Source organism: Trichosurus vulpecula, chromosome 1 (assembly GCF_011100635.1).
Source record: "Trichosurus vulpecula isolate mTriVul1 chromosome 1, mTriVul1.pri, whole genome shotgun sequence".
Classification (NCBI taxonomy): domain Eukaryota; kingdom Metazoa; phylum Chordata; class Mammalia; order Diprotodontia; family Phalangeridae; genus Trichosurus; species Trichosurus vulpecula.
In genome coordinates, this window is record NC_050573.1 from 545,239,779 (window position 1) to 545,262,288 (window position 22,510).

General features: G+C 40.5%; 1 protein-coding gene across 1 annotated transcript in view; it reads right to left on the minus strand.

The window, feature by feature from the left end:
* Positions 1 to 22,510, minus strand: part of FRMPD1 (FERM and PDZ domain containing 1) — a 125,647-nt gene that overhangs the window by 63,490 nt on the left and 39,647 nt on the right. The window contains exon 2 of the mRNA XM_036741549.1: positions 8,205 to 8,309. Coding sequence (XP_036597444.1) covers positions 8,205 to 8,305 — 101 coding nt within the window. The 5' untranslated portion in view covers positions 8,306 to 8,309. The remainder of the gene's footprint in view (positions 1 to 8,204; positions 8,310 to 22,510) is intronic.

Below are 22,510 nucleotides of genomic sequence, written 5' to 3' on the forward strand. Positions count from 1 at the left end.
GAACTCATTGAGGGAGGAAGGAAGGAGAATGCCCTGTGGACAACAGTCACCAGCATCTAGATTGGATAATATTATTTGGGTAGCATGAAAGTGAAATGAAGAGGGGTTGTTCACATCAATTGTACATTTCATCATGTAAGTTGAGAGAGGAGGAAGCAAGATCATTTAACTAGCTCTCAGCAGAATTTTTCTCAAATCCAGTTTGATGATAAGGAAGAGGGAAAAGAAAATCATGCTAGGATGACTTCTAAAATTATGAAACTTTCAGGGGGTGTTTTTCTCTTACAGGAGGGTGATTCAAATTATACCTAGAAATCTCCAGAGAGATGGAAAGAAAGATTCAAAGAAAACCAGCAGGGATAATTTAAAAGCATTATGTGTCTGAAGGGAGTTTTCTCCTGTAGGGGTACTCAAGATTTAAAGGGGCAAGCTTTTAAAGGAAGTTACCTGTTCTGTCCTGAGATAGCTCCGTAACTCTGGCTACTTTCTCTTTTACCAACTGAGAAAGATGTTGTAGGTTGGTTGATGTAGGTTGGTTATTATTTTAATGAAGCTACTATTGATTCAAATAAATTTAAATGGTTTTGCTGTCTTCTTCCTGTTGTTTCCAACTCTTCATGACCCCATTTGGGGTTTTCTTGGCAAAGATACTGGAGTGGTTCGCTGTTTCCTAGTCCAGCTTATTTTACAGATGAGAAAACTGAGGCAAACAGGGTGACGTGACGTCCAGGGTCACACAGCTTGTAAGTGTCTGAGGCCAAATTTAACTCAGGTCCTTCTGACTCCAAGGCCAGGGCTCTATCCACTGCACCATCTAGCTGCCCTTTAACATTCATTGAAAATAAATTTTTGAGTTCCAAATTTTCTCTCTCTCTCCTTCACCTTCCTGCTCCCTGAGGCAGTAACCAATTTGATATAGGTTATATTTGTTCAATCATGCAAAACATATTACCGTATTAGTCATGTTGAGTCATAAGAGTTTATTAAGTAGCAGTGGGAGGGGCACGGTTAGACATATCCTTTAGGAAAATCACTCTGACAGTTATATAGAGGATGAATTAGAATAGAGTAGGGAGACCAATTAGAACTAGGCTATAGCAGCAGTCCAAGTGAGAAGTGATGAGGGCGTGAGGTAGGATGTTGGCTTTATGGCTGGAGAGAAGAGGATGAATGAGAGGTAGTGTGAGTCATGAAATGACAAGTTTTGCCAAGCAACTGGATGTATGGGGTGAATAAAGCAAGGAGATGAGGATGTCATCAAGGTTTAAAACCTGGGTGACTACAAAGATGGTGGTATGCTTGGCAGTAAGAGAAGATTTGGAAGAGGGTGGATTTTGGAGCAAAGATACTAAGTTTCCTTTGGATAGCTTAAGTTTGGGATGTCTACAGGACATCCAGCTCAAAATATCCAACAAGCCAGGTATGATAAGTTTATCTACTCGTTCCTGAATCCATGTGCTCCTTTAAAAATTTTTAATTTATTTTTAATTTACAAAATAAAATAAGCATTTCCACAACATGAAAAATAAAAAAAGATTGCATATGAAATTGCAGATTATGTACAACTTTCTATTCCTTTTAAATATATGATAACGTTATCATGTAACTTTTTTTTTTCCCCTTCCTTCTCCCCTCCTGGCCCTAGAGATGGCTACTATTAGACACAAATACGTCTATATATGTAAAACCATTCTATACCTACTTCTATTTATCAATTCTTTTTCTGGGTGCCAACAGCCTCTTCCTTCATAGGTCCTCTGTATTTATTTCGGGTATTTACAATAGTTAAAATGACTTAGTCGCTCAAAGTTGTTCTTAGAGCAATACTATTGCTACTGTATGCAGCATTCTCTTGGTTCTGCTCCCAGTCAGAGTCCCAAGAACCTTCTGGGAGGTAGGGTGATAGCATGGAATGAATACTGGCTCTGCCGTTGGAGGACTTCAATACCATGCTTATGACACTGGGCAAATCCTCATCTGTAAAATGAGGGCATTGTACCAGAGAGCTTCTGAGTTCCCTTACTGTCTCTCTAGATCTATGCTCCCCTGTGCCTGACCATGAACCACAGAAGGTGACTTGGCCCTGAGGCCACACAGAGAATTCTGGCCTTGGTGTTACCTGGGGGTATTTTAGGAGGAAAAGAAAAAAAAACAATGAATCACTGCTGTATTATGCTGGAATAATGATCAGTCTTACTCACCCTCCCTACCAATCAGCAGTAGTGAATAACCCAATATTGTAAATGCTTATGTCAGTAAGTTTTTGTTCTGGATTTTTACCCAGTCTGTTACTGGGAGTGCAAAAATACCTAGATACCAGCGTTATCTATAATTCATATAGATAGTTCACATTGACCTGGAGTCAGAACAGCACCACACAATAGAAAGTACACTAGATTAAGAGTCTTTTAAGGACTACAGCTCTGACACTTAGCAGCTGTGAGACTGCTGGCAAATAATTTCCATCTCTGAGGGTCTTCTCACTAAATGAGAGAACTAAAAGAGAGGACATCTAGGGTCTTGAATAGAAATTAATGGATATGCTAAATCTTAAATGGGATACCAAGGGTCCCAGGTTTGGATACAGATGAGGGATTGAACCAAAAGGGGTAATTCAACACTGATTGTGGGAAGCAATGGGAGGAGAAACATGCAAAGAAAAAAACGAAAGCCACCTGAGCTGCCGGGTGCTCTCTGACAGAAGACTCGGGAGTCACACCTCAAGGCCATTTGCAGATACCACTGCGCATGACTCCATTTTATACAAACACTGATGAAAAACTTGCATTTTTTTTTCTTGCTTAGTGCTTCATATCAATTGGTTTTGTGGTTCAGTTCCGTTTGATTCTTCATGACTCCTTTTGGGATTTTCTTGGCAAAGATACTGGAGTGGTTTGCTGTTTCCTTCTTCAGCTCATTTTACAGATGAGGAAACTGAGGCAAACAGGGTTAAGTGACTTGCCCAGGGTCACACAGCTTGTAAGTGTCCAAGGCCCGATTTGAATTCACAAAGATGAGTCTTCCTGAGTTACCCACTGTGCCACCCAGCTGCCCATATTGGCTGGGCCTGGCCACTCGATCGCCTATTGGCTTCTCTAGCTGTATTTTCAATCCAGCAAGTTATCTTTCTAAAAATATAAATTCAACTGATTCCTAGTTAGGATCTAGTTCTTAGGGTCATAGACTGAATGGAAGCTTGGATATTATCTAAATACAACTTGCAATTAATTCTCTCTCCTCAAGCAATAATGAGGATAACTCTGGTTTTTATTTTAAAACTGCTACTGTTGGAGCCATCTTTTGTAAAACAGTTTCTCTGCAGGTCGACAAAAAGGAGGTGAGGAATATGGTAGCCTCCCCTACCTGCCAAATGAAGGAGGAGAGGACTCAAAAACCCACCTGAATTACCCTGACAGAGGAAGAGCTGTACTAATGAGGATGCTCTCTTTGCTCATCTTCAAGGAGTTTAAATATCAACTTACTTCCAACTCTCCTATGTTCCCTCATGTTCTCTCATGTTCCCCTGGGTCTGAGTCAGCATCAGTCCTGAACCTTGACCCACAATGAAGGTTCAACCTCTTTACTCCCTGCCCCCAGGGCCTTGTCCTATTTGATTCAGATGAGAACCCTATAAAAACTCACTCAGTTTTACCTAACTCCATCCAGGGCCCCATTGAACTGCCCAGTGTCCATCTTCCTTTACCACATCTTCATTTTATATCTCTCCTCCCTAAAGCTTGCTCAATTCACTTCCTTTTAAAAAAATTTTTTTTATTTATTTTTAGTTTTCAACATTCACTTTTGAGTTTCAAATTTTCTCTCCTTCCCTTTCTTCTCCCCTCCCCAAGATGTGCAATCTGATATAAACTCTACTTGTGCATTCATATTAACCATTTTCACGTTAGTCATGATGTAAAGAAGAACTAGAACTTGTGGAGGGACCACAAGAAAGAAGAAACAAAACAAAACAACACAACAAAAAAGGAGAGCAAATAGCACGCTTCCATCTGCATTCAGACTCCAAAGTTCTTTCTCTGGATGTGGATGGCATTTTCCACCGTCAGTCTTTTGGAGTTGTCTTAGGTTCAATTCACTTTCGCTCTGTTCGCTCCCTTGTGCTGAATTTTGTCCTGTGGCGCCATGCCTCCAAGTCACACCAGTTAAGATCCTAAGAGCTAGTCACTTCTTAGAAGCATGAGCCGTCATCCAGAACTGTGACTAACCCTCTCGGCAGCCACACCTACATGCCAAGCCTTTAACTTAGGGAATATCAAACTCAAGGGCTAGATCAGAACCACGTGCCTGGACAGCAGGGTCCCTCCCCTTCTATCTCCACAATTGGAGGACTGTGACTCAGCCTCAGGCTTTTTCCTCTGGCAAAATAAGTGTCATTTAAAGGAGATTGCCGTCTTCTATACTGACTTTGGTATTCTAAACCTTCTTAAGTCTGCTTTAAGACATGCTCTTAGCGACTAGCTTTTGGGAAATGTGGTCTCAAAGAGACTGTTGTTTTCCTTCTATCCTAGGAGAGACTCCCAAGAGCTCTGGGCAGAGCTCCAGGGCAACAGCACAAAGAAACTGGAGTTTGGGAGTTTCACTTTGGGCTGGTGAAAGGAGAAACTGAGCCGAGGGAACGAACGGGGGTCAAGAGAGAAAGGAGCTCTGGTTGGCATTCCACAATGAGTACCTAGAGACTGGCGACCTGAGCTTTGAAGAAATGTGTTCTGGATGATAAGTAGTTAGTGCAGGACAGCTGGAGGCATTCGCGAGTAGGTGTGGAAGCATATTTAAAACATCTTTTTTAGTTTAACTGAAAATGTTAAGAAATAATATTTTATCCAGCCTAAAACCCTTAACAGACTTTTCCCTTTAGCAAAGTGAGTAAAGCACAGCTCTGACCATGTCACCCTGCCCTACTCGATAAAACCTCCATGGCTTCCCATTTCCTTCAGGATGAAATGTAAAATTCTCCATTTGGCATTTAAAGCCCTTCACAACGTGACCCTTTCCTGCCTTTCCATTCTCCTTACATCTTACTCCCTTCTACCTTACTCTGTGATCCAGTGGCATTCACCTCTTTGCCGCTCCTCAACACTCTCTGTCTCCTAACTCCATGCTTTTTCACTGCCTGTCCCCCCTTGCCTGGAATCTTCTCCTGCCTCCTCTCTACCTCTTGGCTTCCTACAAAGTTTCAGGTAGTCCATCTCCTTCTGCAAGAAGCCTTTCCTGATCCCCCTTAATAAATGGTTGCTGACCTGATTTGGGTATAAAAAAGCTATACAGTTCCAGAAAGAAGGTTAATAACCAAACCTAACCCCTGTCAAGTTCCGTTTACTTCCCTTCCACACCTCTGAAGTGGTTAGCGCCATGACCCATCTAAAGACACTGTCCTCTTTTCTATTCAAGGTTAAGATATTGATCATAGAGAGAAGGTTTCTTTGATTTACTTCAGGAGAATTAGAGAGTAAGGGTCAAGGAAGGAACTGAGTAATGACTTGTTTTGTAACGGTAACCCCAAACTGCATTTTAACATATTATGATCTTTCCTTTGTTCAAAATTCCTTTAATTGTTACCTCAATTGGATAGAGAGATGTCAGTGGATATAGGGAGTGGGGAAGGGGGAGGATCATGACAGTTTGGACACTTCTCTTTTCTAGAAATACTTGGACCTAGGATGTTGACTTGTTTTTGGTGCCTCAAACACTGACTACAATATTAATATATTTTTTCTTTGACAAGGAGAATAAGTATCAGATTATGGAATAAGGTTTCCCATTATTCATTCTCCTCCCTCTCTAATTGACTAGGCAGAAGCAGATCCCAAAGGTCCTCTCTGCTCTCTAAAGTTCCCTTGAATTTGCTGGCTGTCCAACAGACACATTAGATGTCCCTGGTTGTGTATTCATTGTTTGTAAAGAGGAATCATGATGGAAGGAGCCAATATAGCAGGGCATTATGCAGAGGCAAAGATCCACTCAGCCTGGAATCTTACCAAAGTGAACCCGGTTAGGGACTTTACTTCTTAATAAATTTTACTATCCTCCTAATATCATAGAAAGATTAAGCCATAAGAATATACACATGTTCGCTCTCTCTCTCTTCCTCTCCCATCACACACAAACAATTCCCTCAGAGGTAATTAACAACAGGCAATTTGTTCCCTTCACGGTCTTCTCCTAGTTCAAAGCACTCCATCAGATCCTGAATGAAGGGAGGTCATACATGGAGCCACTGAAGGGAGGAATTGGGAAAGATGGACTCAGCCCACATTGCAAAAGGTTGGGATTACCTAAAGTGTGGGTGCTGTATGTAGCCAGCTTGTCTGTGATATTAACCATCTCCAAGCCCAGAATCTTCTACAATGTCACTTCTGTTTTTCTGAAAAAAGACAGGGCTTTAATATTTTTAAAAATGATTTGGAAACGAGATAATAGTCTTTGATTCCCTCAGAGAAAAGGGTACTTCAGAAATACTCGAACAAGCTGTATTTCTCTCTTTGGCAAACTAGGCAGGGAATCTGAGTAGGAAAATTAACACTATTCAAAACTGAATGCATTCAAAAGTTCTGCATCAGTAAAATTAGATCAGTATCTATCTGCTTTTATTTTAGGATGTATAAGACTCTGTTTAAAATAGCAAAAGGGTCCAGGGGAAAGAAAAGAGCTGTCAAAAGTCAGCACATACATGAGAAGGATGTTAAACAGCAAATTGTTTGGACGTATAATCATGCTTTCATTTTCCCTCCAAAGCCTATCCTGAATCCTAACCTTTCTGGTTTCTGGCCATCAGGCTCTAAGTCAATAGTGGGCTGTCGTTTTTTTTTTTTTTACTTTCACGTTTTCTACCACATCCTATGAGTTGTCAAGCCCTATAAATTCTACCTCCAGAATCTCTTTTTTTGGTTCTCTTTTTCCCCCACCAATTGAGAGTATTTTATTTTCTCCAATTACATGTGAGGACTATTTTAACATTCCTTTTTTTTTTTTTGATAAAATTTCGAGTTCCAAATATTCTGTCTCCCTCTCTTCCCTACCTCCTCCTTAAGGTGGTAAGCAATTTGATATAGGTTTTATATATAGACAATCATGTAAAATCTATTTCCATATTAGTCATGTGGTGAAAGACAAAAGTTTGCAAAAAAAAATTTAGTTTGCCAAAGGGAAAAATCCACAAAAAATTAAGTGAAAACAGTAAGTTTGGATCTGCATTTAGACTCTACCACTTCTTTTTCTGCATGTGGATAGCATTTCCCATCATGAGTCCTTTGGAATTGTCTAAGATCATTATATTGCTGAGAAGAGCTAAGTCATTCACGGTTGATCATTGTACAATGTTTCCATTACTGCGTACAAAGGTCTCCTGCTTCTGTTCGCTTCACTTTGTATCAGTTTATATAAGTCTTTCCAGGTCAGAATAGCTCTTGTATCTGTCCCCTCCTTTCCACTGCCACCACTCTAGTTCTGACAGTCTTTTCCAAGTTATCATCCCTTTGTACCTCTCTGTTGCATAACTGTTGACCACCCTATCTTTCTGGATGATCTCTCCTCGCTGAGCTTTTGTGAAACTCCATATCTTAGCACTGGGCATTTTCTCTGTTCCCCCATGACTGTCCCTCATGCCTAGAATGTTCTTCCTCGTCTCCATTTCCTGGCTTCCCTGTATTCCTTCAAGTCCCAGTTAAAATTTCACCTTTTACATGAAGCTTTTCCTAATCCCTCTCTTGTTTTCCTTCTGTTGATCATTTCCTATTTATTCTGTATATTGGGTTTTTTTATTTTTGGAGTGGGAAGGCAGGGCAATTGGGGTTAGTGACTCACCCAAGGTCACACAGCTAATAAGTGTGTCAAGTGTCTGAGGCTGGATTTGAACTCAGGTCCTCCTGATTCCCGGGCTGGTGCTCTACTCACCGCACCATGTAGCTGCCCCCTGCATATATTTTTTGAGTATATATTTGTTTGCATGGTGTCTCCCCCATTAGAGCTCCTTGAAGGCAGGGACTGTCTTTTGCCTGGCATAGTGCCTGGCATATAGTAGGCACTTAATAAATGCTCATTGACTAATTTGAAGAGATACAAGGAGACCTGAGATAAAAAAAAAAAATTTACGAGCTTATGGAAACAGCAAAACCTTCAGATGGCTTGATACTATGTGATCCCAACTCTGAGCAAAACATTTATAAAATAAAATTTCTGTTGAGCCTTACCTGGGTGAATTATCCCGAGATCGTCTGAGCCATCTTGCAACCATTTGTTCTATTCTATGTGCTTTTCTTGTCTGTAATAAATTGTTCTCCAGATCTTCCATTTACCTAAAAAGATAAGAAATAAGAATTTTCATTTGGAAACCAAACAAAACATATCACTAAACTATGTTCAGTCAAAATATATGATGTTTCTGGCAAAAGCATTTTCATTTTGCATAATTTGGATGGAGATATTGACAATAACCAACATTTATGTTGCACTTTAAAGTTTACAAAGTGCTCATTGCATACTGTCTCAGATAGGTGGCACGGTGGATAGAGCACCAGACTTGGGAATCAGGAAAAACCTGCACTCAAATGTTGCTTCACTCATTAGCTGTGTACCACCGAGCAAGTCACCTAACCCACCTGTGCCTCAGTTTTAATAAGAATAGCACCTATTTCCCAGGGTGGTTGTGGGGATGAAACGAGATGACATAAGTAAAATGTTTTTCAAACCCTAAAGTGCTATATAAATGCTAGCTGTGATTATTATTATATCATAAAAGCTCTAGGAGATACCATATATACTGCTGTCCCCATCTTGCTCTTGAGGAAACTGAGACTTGGGTAAACTGAGTCACCCAAGTTTGCACAGCTGGTAAGTATCAGAAGTGGGGCTTTAATCCGGATTTCCTAACTGCAAATCCTGCACTCCTGATCATATTATGTTCTCTCTTCTGACCAGTCTACAGTTATCCCTTCCACATTGCGGGATTAGGGACACAGTGCCCCGCCCCCACAATCTGGAAAATCTGTATAAAAGTTTTTGGCTCTCCCTTCATACCAGAGAAGTCTGAATTATTATTGTATTAAAAGATAAAATATGTTGATATGATACAATACTATACGTATATTTTATGCATTTCTGAGCTTCTAAACTTTTTCTGTGTCATCCTTTTTCTGTGGCCTTCTTGTGTCATCTGTAGCTTCCACAAAACTCCCCCAAAATTCCCATTTAATTTCTTATGCTGATCTACAATATATCAAAACTGTGATGGGTAAAGCTGTGATGGAGAAGGATTAATTGTAAATCATTAAAGCTAGTGTTTCCATAACTAAGGTTCTCTTCCAAATGCCTCATTACTAAGGTGGGTCCTCAAAGACTTTATTTTCTGGATGTTGGCAATTCTCAGCAACTAAGAAAGGCCTCCTTTGGTGCAGTGGAAAGAATGTTCTTGAAATTGGAAGGCTGTAATTTGAATCCTGGTTACACTCACTACCTATGTGACCTTGGGCAAAGTCACTAACTTCTCAGGGCTTCACTTTACTTATCTGGGGAGGGGTAAGTCTTCTAGATCAGTGCTCCTTAAACTTTCTCCTCTTGCTACCCTTTTTCACCTGAGAGACTTTTACATGACCCTGGGTAGATACGTATATAAAATAGGTATACAAATCAAACACTTACTAATAATAAATCATAAAGAAATTTATTTTTAAAATAATTCTTTGGTATACATATAATAATTTTACTATTTATTAAAGACAATAATCTCTAATTTGAGCTGAGGTGTTTCTGGCAGCATTTGTTGGCGTTGTATGGCATGATGAAGTGCACATACTGTGTGTTCAGAACCAAGGCCCCAGTGAAGTTGTGCAATGCAATATGGGCAAGTGCTGCTAGAAACACCTCAGATTCATTATGTGTTTGATTTTGAATTAATTTTTGGTCACAGAGGGTTCAGAAATCTTTCACTGTTGCCAAATTTTTGTGACCCCCACATTCAGCTACACAACCCCATATGGGGTCACGATCCACAGTTTAAGAAGCACTGGACTAGGGGCAGAGCCAAGATGGTGGCTGGAAAGCAGGGACTAGCATGAGATCCCCGCCAAGTCCCTCCAAAAACCTATTAAAAATGGCTCTGAACCAATTCTAGAACTGCAGAATCCACAAAATAGCAGAGGGAAGCAGGGCTCCAGCCCAGAACAGCCTGGATGGTCTCTGGGTGAGGTCTATCCTGCACAGAGCTGAGCGGAGCAGAGCCCAGCATGGGCTGCGTGGACCAACCAGACCAGGAGCCGGGCGGAGCATGCCCTAGCACCCTGAATCAGTGAACTGCAGCAGTTACCAGATTTCTCAACCCACAAACACCAAAGACAACAGAGAAGGTTAGTGGGAAAAGCTGCTGGGAACAGAGTGAAAGAAGGAGTTCGCAGTCTGGCCACCGCCCTAGGGGCAGAGGAGGTGGGGCAGCTACAGAACTAAAGCTGCAGTTGCTTCTGGCCCCAGGCCCACCTGGGGGGAGGAATTAAGTGGCAGATCAGAGCAGGAGTGAAGAGCCTGATGAAGATCTAAGTCCAGTCTGGGTTGGGGGTTCTTAGGGAAGGAGGAGCGCTGGTGTGGCAGAGCTGGCACATCCCCCCAAGCTTGCAACATAGTTCTCTTTACTCTACAAGCAGTCATACCCCACTGAAAAACTCAAGGGTCAAGTAAGTTGGCTGGGAACATGGCCAGGCAGCGAAAACGCACCCAGATTCAGTCTCAGACTTTGGAATCTTTCTTTGGTGACAAAGAAGACCAAAACATACAGCCAGAAGAAGTCAACAAAGTCAAAGAGCCTACAACAAAAGCCTCCAAGAAAAACATGAACTGGTCTCAGGCCATGGAAGAGCGCAAAAAGGATTTGGAAAAGCAAGTTACAGAAGTAGAGGAAAAATTGGGAAGAGAAATAAGAAGGATGTCAGAAAACCATGAGAAACAAGTCAATGACTTGCTAAAGGAGACCCCCCAAAAATACTGATAAATATACTGAAGAAAACAACACCTTAGAAAATAGACTAACTCAAATGGCAAAAGAGCTCCAAAAAGCCAATGAGGAAAAGAATGTCTTGAAAGGCAGAATTAGCCAAATGGAAAAGCAGGTCCAAAAGACCACTGAAGAAAATACTACCTTAAAAATTAGATTGGAGCAAGCGGAAGCTAGTGACTTGATGAGAAATCAAGATATTATAAAACAGAACCAAAGGAATGAAAAAATGGAAGACAATGTGAAATATCTCATTGGAAAAACCACTGACCTGGAAAACAGATCCAGGAGAGATAATTTAAAAATTATTGGACTACCTGAAAGCCATGATCACAAAAAGAGCCTAGATGTCATCTTTCAAGAAATTATCAAGGAGAACTGCTCTGATATTCTACAGCCATAGGGCAAAATAGAAATTGAAAGAATCCACGGAACACCTCCTCAAATAGATCCCAAAAAGAAATCTCCTAGGAATATTGTCACCAAATTCCAGAGCTCCCAGATCAAGGAGAAAATACTGCAAGCAGCCAGAAAGAAACAATTTGAGTATTGTGGAAGCACAATCAGAATTACCCAAGATCTAGCAGCTTCTACATTAAGAGATCGAAGGGCTTGGAATACGATATTCTGGAGGTCAATGGAGCTTGGATTAAAACCAAGAATCACTTACCCAGCAAAACTGAGTATCATGCTCCAAGGCAAAATACGGATTTTCAATAAAATAGAGGACTTTCAAGCTTTCTCAGTGAAAAGTCCAGAGCTGAATAGAAAATTTGACTTTCAAACACAAGAATCAAGAGAAGCATGAAAAGGTAATCAAGAAAAAGAACAAGAAAAAGAAATTGCAAGGGACTTACTAAAATTGAACTGTTTTGTTTATATTCCTACATGGAAAGATGATGTGTATGATTCATGAGACCTCTGTATTAGGGTAGCTGAAGGGAATATGCATATATATATATGTATATATATATATGTTTATGTATATATATGTATATGTGAGTGTGCATGTATGTATATATGTATGTGTGTGTATATATATATATATAGAGAGAGAGAGAGAGGGAGAGAGAGAGAGAGAGAGAGCAGGCCACTGGGTGAGTTGAAGATGAAGGGAAGATATCTAAAAGAAATAAAATCAAATTAAGATATGAGAGAGGAATATATTGAGAGAGGGAGACAGGGAGAGATAGAATTGGGTAAATTATCTTGCATAAAAATGGCAAGAAAAAGAAGTTCTGTAGGAAGAGAAGAGAAGGCAGGTGAGGGGGAATGAGTGAATCTTGCTCTCATTAGATTTGACCTGAGGAAGGAATACCATACATACTCAATTGGATATCTTACCCCACAGGAAAAAAAGAGGAAGAAGATAAAAAAAGGGGGGGATGAGAGAAGGGAGGGCAGATGGGGGTGGAGGTAATCAAAAACAAACACTTTCAAAAGAGGACAGGGTCAAAGGAGAAAATTCAGTAAAGGGGGATAGGTAAGGAAGGAGCAAAATATAGTTAGTCTTTCAGAACATGAGTATTGTGGAAGGGTTATACATAGTGATACGCATGTGACCTATGTTGAATTGCTTGACTTCTTATAAAGGGTGGGTGGGAAGGGAAGAGGGGAGAGAATTTGAAACTCAGAGTTTTAAGAACAGATGTTCAAAAACAAAAAAAAATAGTTTTTGCATGCAACTAGAAAATAAGATACACAGGCAATGGGGCGTAGAAATTTATCTTGCCCTACAAGAAAGGAAGGGAAAAGGGATTGGGAGGGGAATGGGGTGACAGAAGGGAGGGTTGACTGTGGAACAGGGCAACCAGGATATACGCCATCTTGGAGTGGGAGGGAAGGTAGAAATGGGGAGAAAATTTGTAATTCAAACTCTTGTGAAAATCAATGCTGAAAACTAAATATATTAAATAAAAAAAAAGAAGCACTGGACTAGATGACCTCTTAAATCACGTTATCTATAATCCTACAATTTTCACATAGAAAACAATGCTGCAAATATTGCTTCTGTAGAGATAATTTACCCTTTGAAATGTTATAAATAGCAGTCAGGATCTGCGATTTTGAGTTGGAAGGGACTTTATAGATCATCTCTTCCAACACCCTCATTTTATAGATGAGCAAACAGACTTCTTAAGAGACTCACTTAGGTGAGTTGTCCAGTGAGTGTGTAAAGGAGTTGGCCTATGTTCTTTGAAGCTATAGTTCAGCTACATTATGGTTTAAATGGGCTGGTATGGGATATCCCGGGAAACAAAACAGCCTTTAGAACTTGGATTCTAAGGGAAAAGAGCATTCCACATTTCAAATGACTAAGAAAAGAATAGCGGTCAGTTATTACCTTGGGACTACATATACTATTATAGTATCTCTTCACCATTACTATCAGTATTTTAGAACAAGGGGACAGTTACTACGCAATATTTTAGTTTGAAGGTGAGGATAGAGGAGAGGAACTAAGCCACCTGGATAGCAATTATGGCTCTGTGGTACTGTCTCAACTTTCTATTCAACTATTTCTATATCTATAGGGAATGGTTTCTCATACCTTTAGCCAACGAGGTTAGGTAAAATACATTACTACCAACCTATAAGTTATCTTTTCCCCACATCTGATAAAAATTTTGTGGCCCTAAGTATTCCAAAAGGAAGTCCAAAGTGACAAATGAGGGTGATTTTTCTGGCCTAAAAATAACTTAATTTTATTATTGCATAAGCCTCTTTTCCTCTAAAGAACCTAGTTATGAGGAATTGACATATTTTTTTAGTGCTTTGAACACTTTTCTAAGCATTTCAAAGTGTTTATATAGTGCTATGTCCCAAAAGCCTGGCAAGCTATGGGCCATGGGGTCACAAAGAGTTGGACACAACTGAACATGTCCCCAAAGATGTTTGCAATGTGAATAAGTAAGAATATATAAATGTTATTTTTATATTGAGATCAAATTAAGCATTGGAAGGGTTATTGCCACACCAAGAAAAGAAATAACAGTATATACATGTTTCCTGGCTTCTCTTTTCATCTCTGGTATATATTCTCATCCATGTGGTTTAGTAATTGAAAGGCATATGTTTTCAATCCAATCTGCATTCCTTAGACTTGAAGAAAATGTTCAGCAGTGGAAGAATCCCAGGCTAATCACCCCAGAGATGATTGATTGCCAGGAGTTAATAACCACAGTGACTGCTCTGTCAATTGCCAGAAAGAATTTAAAGGAAAAGGTTATTTGATGCACACAAAGACAGACTATGTTTACAGGTTCATAATATTATGGATATACAGCTGACATGGACCTTGGAGGGTGCCTCCAAGCATTTACTATCCTCCCATCTTTCAGACATCTTCAAAATTAATCTTTCAACATCCTCAAAATTACATCCTCTAGAAGATTAGCAGCTTTCCCCATCTTGTTTTCTTTGGTGCCATTTCTACTTCCTCTTCTAAAGAATGAGATGTTAGACTCCAACTGTGATGGATCTACTTTTATTGATGGAGAAAAGACATTATTATAGAAATGTTTACAGATCTTTTCCAATTTTTTTCTCTTCCTTGTCATCCTTCCAGTTTCATCTTTAAATGCCCTGAGGATAAAATGGCTTAGTTCAGTCTTTTACTAATCTTTTTTTCTTTCTCTCCATTGTTTCTTATTTGTTTTTAAGGCAATGCTGCTCATAAACTACTACCACATTCCACCATTAAGACTTTCTTAGCAAGATTATATTCTGAACTAGCATTGCTCTTCTCAGCCATCCCTCTCTCCACTCGACAAAGAGATCAAGCATTTCCTGGCCAATGTAGTTTCCAGGGTTGTTTCCCTCCCCCATTGTGATTTCCATTGGTTAAACTTCACTAGGAAATGGTGGTGGTCTGTGTTGATGTTTGTTCTTTTATCCATTTCTCATTTATTGTCATGAACAAGTGAATAGAAAAAGGATAAGCTGAGGAGGGAAAGCCAACTCAAGGTGGACAGTGAGGATGGGGTCATGGGAGGAAGATGAGGAGAATCATTGTTGCTTTACAAGGGAGATTCAATAGAGAGATGAAAAGCCCAAAATTCCCACCTTCAGATCTTCTCTTCTGCATGTATTTATTTAATTAATATTTTTGCATTTGTATCATCCTTCATATATCTCCTACCGTATTCTAGGCTCCCTGAGGGGACAGAGTATGTAATTTTTTTTCATCTTTGTATTCCCAGAACCTGGCATTATGCCTTTCCACATAGTGAGTACTGGCTGAACTGCACTGCAATAGCATGTTCCATTTCTTAACTCTGTACTTTTGCACAAACTGTCTTCCATACCCGAAATGCACTCATTCCTCATCTCCATCTCCTAGAATCCCTAGCATTCTTCAAAATTTAACTTAGCACACCTGCTTTAGGAAATCTATCCTGACCCTATCCTCCCTAGATGTTAGTTCCCTCCTCCCAGAGGTATCAAAATAATATATTCCTAAAAACCTTCTGTGATTACAGCCTACTTCACAGGAAATGAAGTGCTACTTAATTAGGAAAACAAGGTATAGTTTTAAAAAAATTGCTCATGCAGAATTCACAGGATATATAAATGTAACACATCCTTCACTAAGCTCTCCCACAGGGGGAGCCGTTGCCTCCATGTCTTCTTTGACTGCTCCCTCTAGTGGTAGATATGATGGAAACCTTAAAGTGCTATATAAACGCCAGTTATTAATGGAATCCTCCACTATTAGAGACATGGGGGTTATGCCATGCTTCTAATGAGTCCAAGAGAAGGACATATGTAGGCAGCTTGGTGGTATGGTAGAATGAGTACTGGTCTGAGTCAGAAAGACTTAAGCTCTCTGATCAACAACCAACCATCGTTCCAGAAAATTATGATGATCTATGCTACCTACCTCCTGAAAGCAATCAATGATTCAAGATACAGAATGAGACATGCAGTTTTGGACACAGACAATGCTGGAATTTGTTTTGCTTCATTATGCATAATTGTTACAAGAGTTTTGTTTTTCTTTTAAATTAGGGGAGTGGGAAGAAGAGAAAAAGAAGGGAGAGGAAAGGAAAAGTAGGGTCACCGGTTACTGGGGGGGGCATGATGGTGCTTTGGCAAAGCATTTCTATAACTTGCTTTCTCATGCAGCAATAGCCAAAGGTCACTAGTCTGGAGAAGCCATTAAAAGAGTCCACAAGGGCCAGAGTGTTTGCAGAGACATTTGAAACACTGGATTTGGCCCCCAGCTGTAGACAAGGATCAGAACCATAGATAGCTCTTGGTTTCTCCCAGCCATCACAATGAGCTATTTAACTCTATGGTGTTAAATGACATAAGAAGACATAAAGATATAATGTACTTATGGTTCTGACAAGTATAGTAACTATTTTCCTTTCAACTCCCATCCCTCTGTCCTTATTGGCGAGTACCACTATTTCAGGCCAGAATAGCTCCAGCCATGCCTCACTTTATTCTCCCTTCCTTCCTACCACTCCCTACATACTTTCCAGTTCTGGAACCATAATAAAATCAATACTGCCATTGCTACTGAAAAAGAGTATGCCAATATACTCCTCTATGGCTCCATTCACCATCATCACAACTTGCTTCCCAAACCAAAATACCCTTTACAGGGACTGAATAGGAGGGGGATCTTGGGGCAGTCAATGGGTGATCTTCCCTCCCCAGCCCACTTACCAATATGGTAAATATGGGTATTATGACTAGGAAGGCTTGCTAAATTGCATTCTTATCCCTAAATGTATGGAGAGTTGTTGACTACATAGAAAATTCCCAGTATAAAGGTAGGTCAGTTAGTGATCAAACATGGAGTCACATCTGTCAAGCCTAATGATAAGCTAATCCCACACTTTACCAGTGGAGATGGGACTTTAAGACAAATAAGTATTTCGATAGCATTAGATAATATAAGATACCTAGTAGCTTGGTCTTGCATTCCTGTCCTTGGTCCTGATGAGTCACGGAGAAGTAGACACTTCTTCCACTTAGACCTGTTACGTAATTATTCCATGTAAGCATTTTTTATTATGTTTATTTTCCCTCTCCAATATGAAAACAAATTGTTCTAAGGAACAGAAAAGAGAAATGATTCTAGCAATAAAGGGCTTCTGCAATGGGAAGCATTGCACGCAAGCATTCATTGAACACATAATACGTGCCTGGATGGCACTGTGCAAGATCCTGGGGATACAGAGACATAAATGAAACAACAGTCTCTGCCCTCAGGGGACTCATGTTCTGTTGGGAGAAGAAACAACATGTACACAGAGAAGTAAATACAAATACCTACAAAGTTTATAAAAACAAGCAAAAACAATTTTGGTGGAGAACACTGACGATTAGGGGAGCAGGAAGGGCCTGGAGTAATAGGTGGCATTTGAAATGAACCTTGAAGAAAGGTAGCAATTCTAAGATTGTGTCTAAGATCATGAAGGAGAATATTCTAGGTATGGGGGTCAGCCTATGCAAAGGCGTAGCAAGAGAAGATGGGAAATGACAAGTAGATTAGTTTGGTTACCAGGGAGCACATGAAGTAGAACGATATTCATTAAGCCTGGAAAGGTAGGCTGGAGTCAGATTCTAAAGGGCTTAAAATCCCAGAAATCTGTATTTGATCCTAGAAATGAAAGGGAGCCCCTGCAGTTTCTTGAGAAGGAGAGTAATATGGTGAGATCTGTGCTTGAGGTATATCATTTTAGTGACTGTGCAGAAGATAAATTGGAAAGGGGGAATGCCCAAGACAGGAAGACCTGCCAGGAAGCTACTACAATGGTCCAGGTCAGGTAGCCTTTAAATGACACTTGGAAAGGAAAGACAGATCAGTTTAACACTCATACACCTCATTTATTCAAATTTTCCGGTGGTTTTAGCTTTAAAATATGTTGATCCAATGGAAGAGTGAAAAAGGAAACTTCCACCCCATAGATAGTTTTATTTTATTAATGTTAATAATGTTTGCACATTATTATATTACTAATATCATTATTAAATTAGTGATAATATTTATAGAGGGCTTTAAGGTTTGCAAAGTGCAAAACAAATTTTATTGTTTTTTCATAATTCTGTGAGGTAGATGCTATTAATGTCTCCATTTTACAAGTGAATAAACTGAAGCTGAGAGGTTATATGTCCAAGGCAACACAGTTAGTAATTATCCGATTTGTCTCCAAGATTCCAGGCCCCACTCTAAATCTATTAAGCCACTTATGTGCCCAGGTCTAAAAGGGAAGAATGAGCAAATGACGGAGTAGATTTGGGGGGGAAAGCAATAAATATAGATGACAGTGTAACTGTAACTTTAGAAATTGAGGATTTCAACATGTTAGGTACAGTGAAAGAGAGAAGTAAGATCAGATAAGGAGAAGGGGTGAGCGCTCATCTTGGACACCTCATATTTGAATGAATATCAAGATTTGAAAACAGAGACCAAATGGAGCACATGAGATATAATACGACAACACTGGAACAAATCTTTGCTTTTTGAAAATAACATGAGAAGGGAACTAAAATAGATGACCTCTGATATCCCCAGAAGTTTCCAAAAGATTGTTGTTTTGGGGTTTTTCTGGGGGGTGGGGGGGGGGTCGAGGCAATAAGGCGTAAGTGACTTGCCCAGGGTCACTCAGCTAGTAAGCGTCTGATGTTTGAATTCAGGTCCTCCTGACTCCATCCACTGTGCCCCCCAGCTTCTCCCCAAAGATTGTTGTTTTAAAAGAAAATGTTAAAGAGTTAAAGATTGCTAACACCACAGAAGATGGACCAGACTGGAATGTTAAGCGTCTCCTATTTTCTAGGTACTGGGGATGCAAATGTAAAAATGAACCAATTCACGCTCTCAAAGGGCCTACATTCAAATCTTGGCTTAAAAGTGGCCGCTGGGGGGTAAAGCGGATGAAGCAGAGCCAAGAAGACTTGAGTTCAAATTCCGTCTCAGAAACTTACTAGCTATGAAACCTCAAGCAAGTCAATTTCCGTATCTGGGCCTTACTTTCCTCATCTGTTTTTAAAAAAGGGACGATAATAACTCCCAGGGTTGTTGTGATGATAATTTTAAAGCACTTTGCACACCTTAAAGTGCCCTATAAATGCTATCTGTATCTACACACATATATATGTATATATGTGTATATATATATACACACACATACAGAGAGAGAGAGAGAGAGCACTAGTATCTTGGGGGAGACAATATATACACAAAATTTCCATAAAATATAAGTGAATAAACATGAGGTGATTTGGGAAGGGTCCAGAGAGGGCTCTTCTAGGCATCTGAACTGAGCTTTGCAGTAAACTTGAGATTCGAAGGAGCAGAAGTGAGAAAGGAGCACATCCCACCCAAACAGTGCCAAAGGAGATGGAGTGCCATGTGTAAAGAATCTCAACAAGCCCAGTTTGGCTGAACTGAAAAGTGGGTGAAAGGGACTACTGTATAATGAGTCTAAGAGGTGGGATGGAGCCAGACTGTGAAGGACTTCAAGTGCCAGGCAGAGGGGTTTGTAGTTTTCCTGGAGGCATTAGGGGAGCTGACGTGGTCAGACCCCTACCGTAGGAATATCGTCTGGGGAGTTGTATGGAGGATGGACTGGAGAGGGGAGAGATTCAAGCAAGGAATCACATTCGAAGGCTGCTGTATCAAGAGATGATAAAGGCCTGAACTAAAGGGATGGCTGTTTGAGCAGAGAGAAGGGGGCAGATTTGAAAGATGCCATAGAGCTAGAATATTTAACAACTGACTAAATGAATGATGAAGATAATATCAGCTCCTGCCCCAGTACGTTCTACCGAAGGTTGATGGCTTGTCTCCAAATAAATATGTTCATGATAATCTGAAGGGCAGCCAAGGTGGCACAGTGGATAGGGCACTGGGTGTGGAGTCAGGAAGACTCATCTTCATGGGTTCAAATCTTCCCTCAGATGCTTACTAGTTGTGTGACCCTGGAAAAGTCACCTGTTTGCCTCAGTTTCCTCATCTGTAAGATGAGCTGGAGAAGGAAATGGCAAACCACTCTAGTATCTTTCCAAGAAAACCCCAAATGGGGTCAGGAAGAGTCAGACACATCTAAAAACTGACTTAATAACAAAAGATGATGAACAAGAGTGAAGAGTTGAGGATTGTGAGCCTGCGTGACCAGAAGGATGGAGGTGCTCCTGACAGAAATAGGGAAATACAGAAGAGGGTAAGTTTGGGAGAAAATAAAGAGAACTGTCTTGGGCTTGATGAGCTTGGGATGCCTCCAAGACATACATCCAGCCTGAAATGTCCAGCAGGCAGTTGCTAATGCAGGATTAGAACTTGGGCCAGTTAACAGACCTGGGAGGTGGGAGGATAGCTGAGCTGTGGCAGTTGGTGAGGTCACCCAAGAGAGCCTGTAGAGAGAGAAGAGAACCCAGGACAGAACCTTAGAGGGACATGCACAGGTAGGGGAGATGTTATGTGGATGATGAAGGAGCACAGGACACTGAGAAGGAGCAGTCAGAGGAAGAGAAGCAAGAGAGTGGAATAAAAAGCTAGAGAGCAGAGAGTATCCAGGGAGAGAGGGTGATCAATTATGCCAAATACTGCAGAGGCTAGAGGAAAAAAGGAGAGGAGAGGAGAGAAAATGGGAGAGGGAAGGGGAGGAGAAAAGAAGAGGAGAGGAGAGGAGAGAAGAGAAGAGAAGAGAAGAGAAGAGAAGAGAAGAGAAGAGAAGAGAAGAGAAGAGAAGAGAAGAGAAGAGAAGAGAAGAGAAGAGAAGAAAGGAGAGCAGGGGAGGAGAGGGCCTCACTATGTAGGATCACAAAATTGAAAGAGACCTCAGAGGCTGCCTAGTCCAACTTCCTCTTCTTTGGGATAAGGAACTAAAACCTAGCAGGGGTGGGGCAACCTGAGGGCTCAAGGCTATGTGTAGCCCTCTAAGTCCTCAAGTGCAGCCCTTTGACTGAATCCAAACTTCACAGAACTAATCCCCTTAATAAAAGAATTTGTTCTGTAAAGCTTGGACTCAGTCACAAGGCTGTACCCAAGGACCTAGAATGCCACCTCGAAGCCACAGGGTCCTCACCCCTGGCTAGAGAAACGAAGCTAGTCAACTAGCATTTATTATCTTCTATATAGCATTTATTGCTCAGTCACGTCTGACTCTTTGTGACCCCATTTGGGGTTTTCTTGGCAAAGATACTGGAGTGGTTTGCCATTTCCTTCTCCAACTCATTTTACAGATGAGGAAACTGAGGTAAAAGTTAAGTGACTCGCCCAGGGTCACCCAGCTAATAAGTGTCTGAAGCCAGATTTGAACTCAGGAAGAGGAATCTTCCTGACTCCATGCCCAGCACTCTATCCACTGGGCTACCCAGTGCCAGATACTGTGATAAATGCTGGATACAAAAAAAGAGCAAAAACCAAATACAGTTATCCTTTCCACACATCATGACTTTCCCCATCACAGTTTCAATATATTGCACGTGGGCATAAGAAATTAAACGGGAATTTGGGAGGAGTTTTGTGCAAGCCACAAATGACAGGCAAAGGTCAACAGTTGACACAGAAAATTTTTAGAAACTCAGAAATACATAAAATATTTGTATGGTATTATGTAACAACATATTTTATCTTTTAATACGATAATAATTCAGACCCCTTCTCTGGTACAAAGGGAGGGCCAAAAATTTTTACACGCATTTTCCAGATTGCAGGGATGTCACCACACCTCTAACCCCCACAGTGTAGAAGGGATAAGTGTAGTCCCTGCTCTCAAGAATCTCCAAGTCTAATGGGGTGACTTGGCAGCAATCACACAAAGAATAAGCAGCAGGGATGGAACATAAACCCATTTCCTCTGCGTCCAAATCCATCACTCTGTCTACCGTACTATGCTATCTTACTTAAAAAGGCAGTCTGGTGTTGTACATAGCCTTGGAATCACTACGACTCAGGTTCAGATTTTGCCTTAAGCCACTAACACGCTGTATGACCCAGGGCAACTTACTTCAATCTCAGACTCCGTTTCCTCTTATATAAAATTAATAGGTTGGACCAGATGACCTCCAAAGTCCTTACTCTTCTAAATCTATGTGGCTATAAGAAAATCCTCTAGAAATGAAGTAAGAGAGAAAAAACAAAGAAGCAGTGATCACCATTGACTCTCATGGTTGGATGGCTTTCTGGGAGATGCCTGAAGAGGAAGCCTGCCTTAACATCATACACCAGACAAGGCTTTTATAATCCACTGCACTTTCCTGATAAGCTGTGGGAAATGAACAATCAAAATGACAGAAAAAAAAGAAAAAGAAACACTGCCTAAATGTTAAAGATTGACTACTGTCCAAATTAGAAGGCCAAGGAGAAGGTAACATCATACAGCAGACCAAAGTAGAAATAGTGGTGCAGTGTAGCAGATCAAACCGTTGAAGATCCCAGGATGTAGCTTAATTTCAAATTCTATTTCTATCTTTCTGGAAGATCCAGGTTTTCTCTGTGGCCAATGTCTCAGCAACCAATGTAAAAGAAAATTGTGGCAAGCATCCAGATAAGTCAGA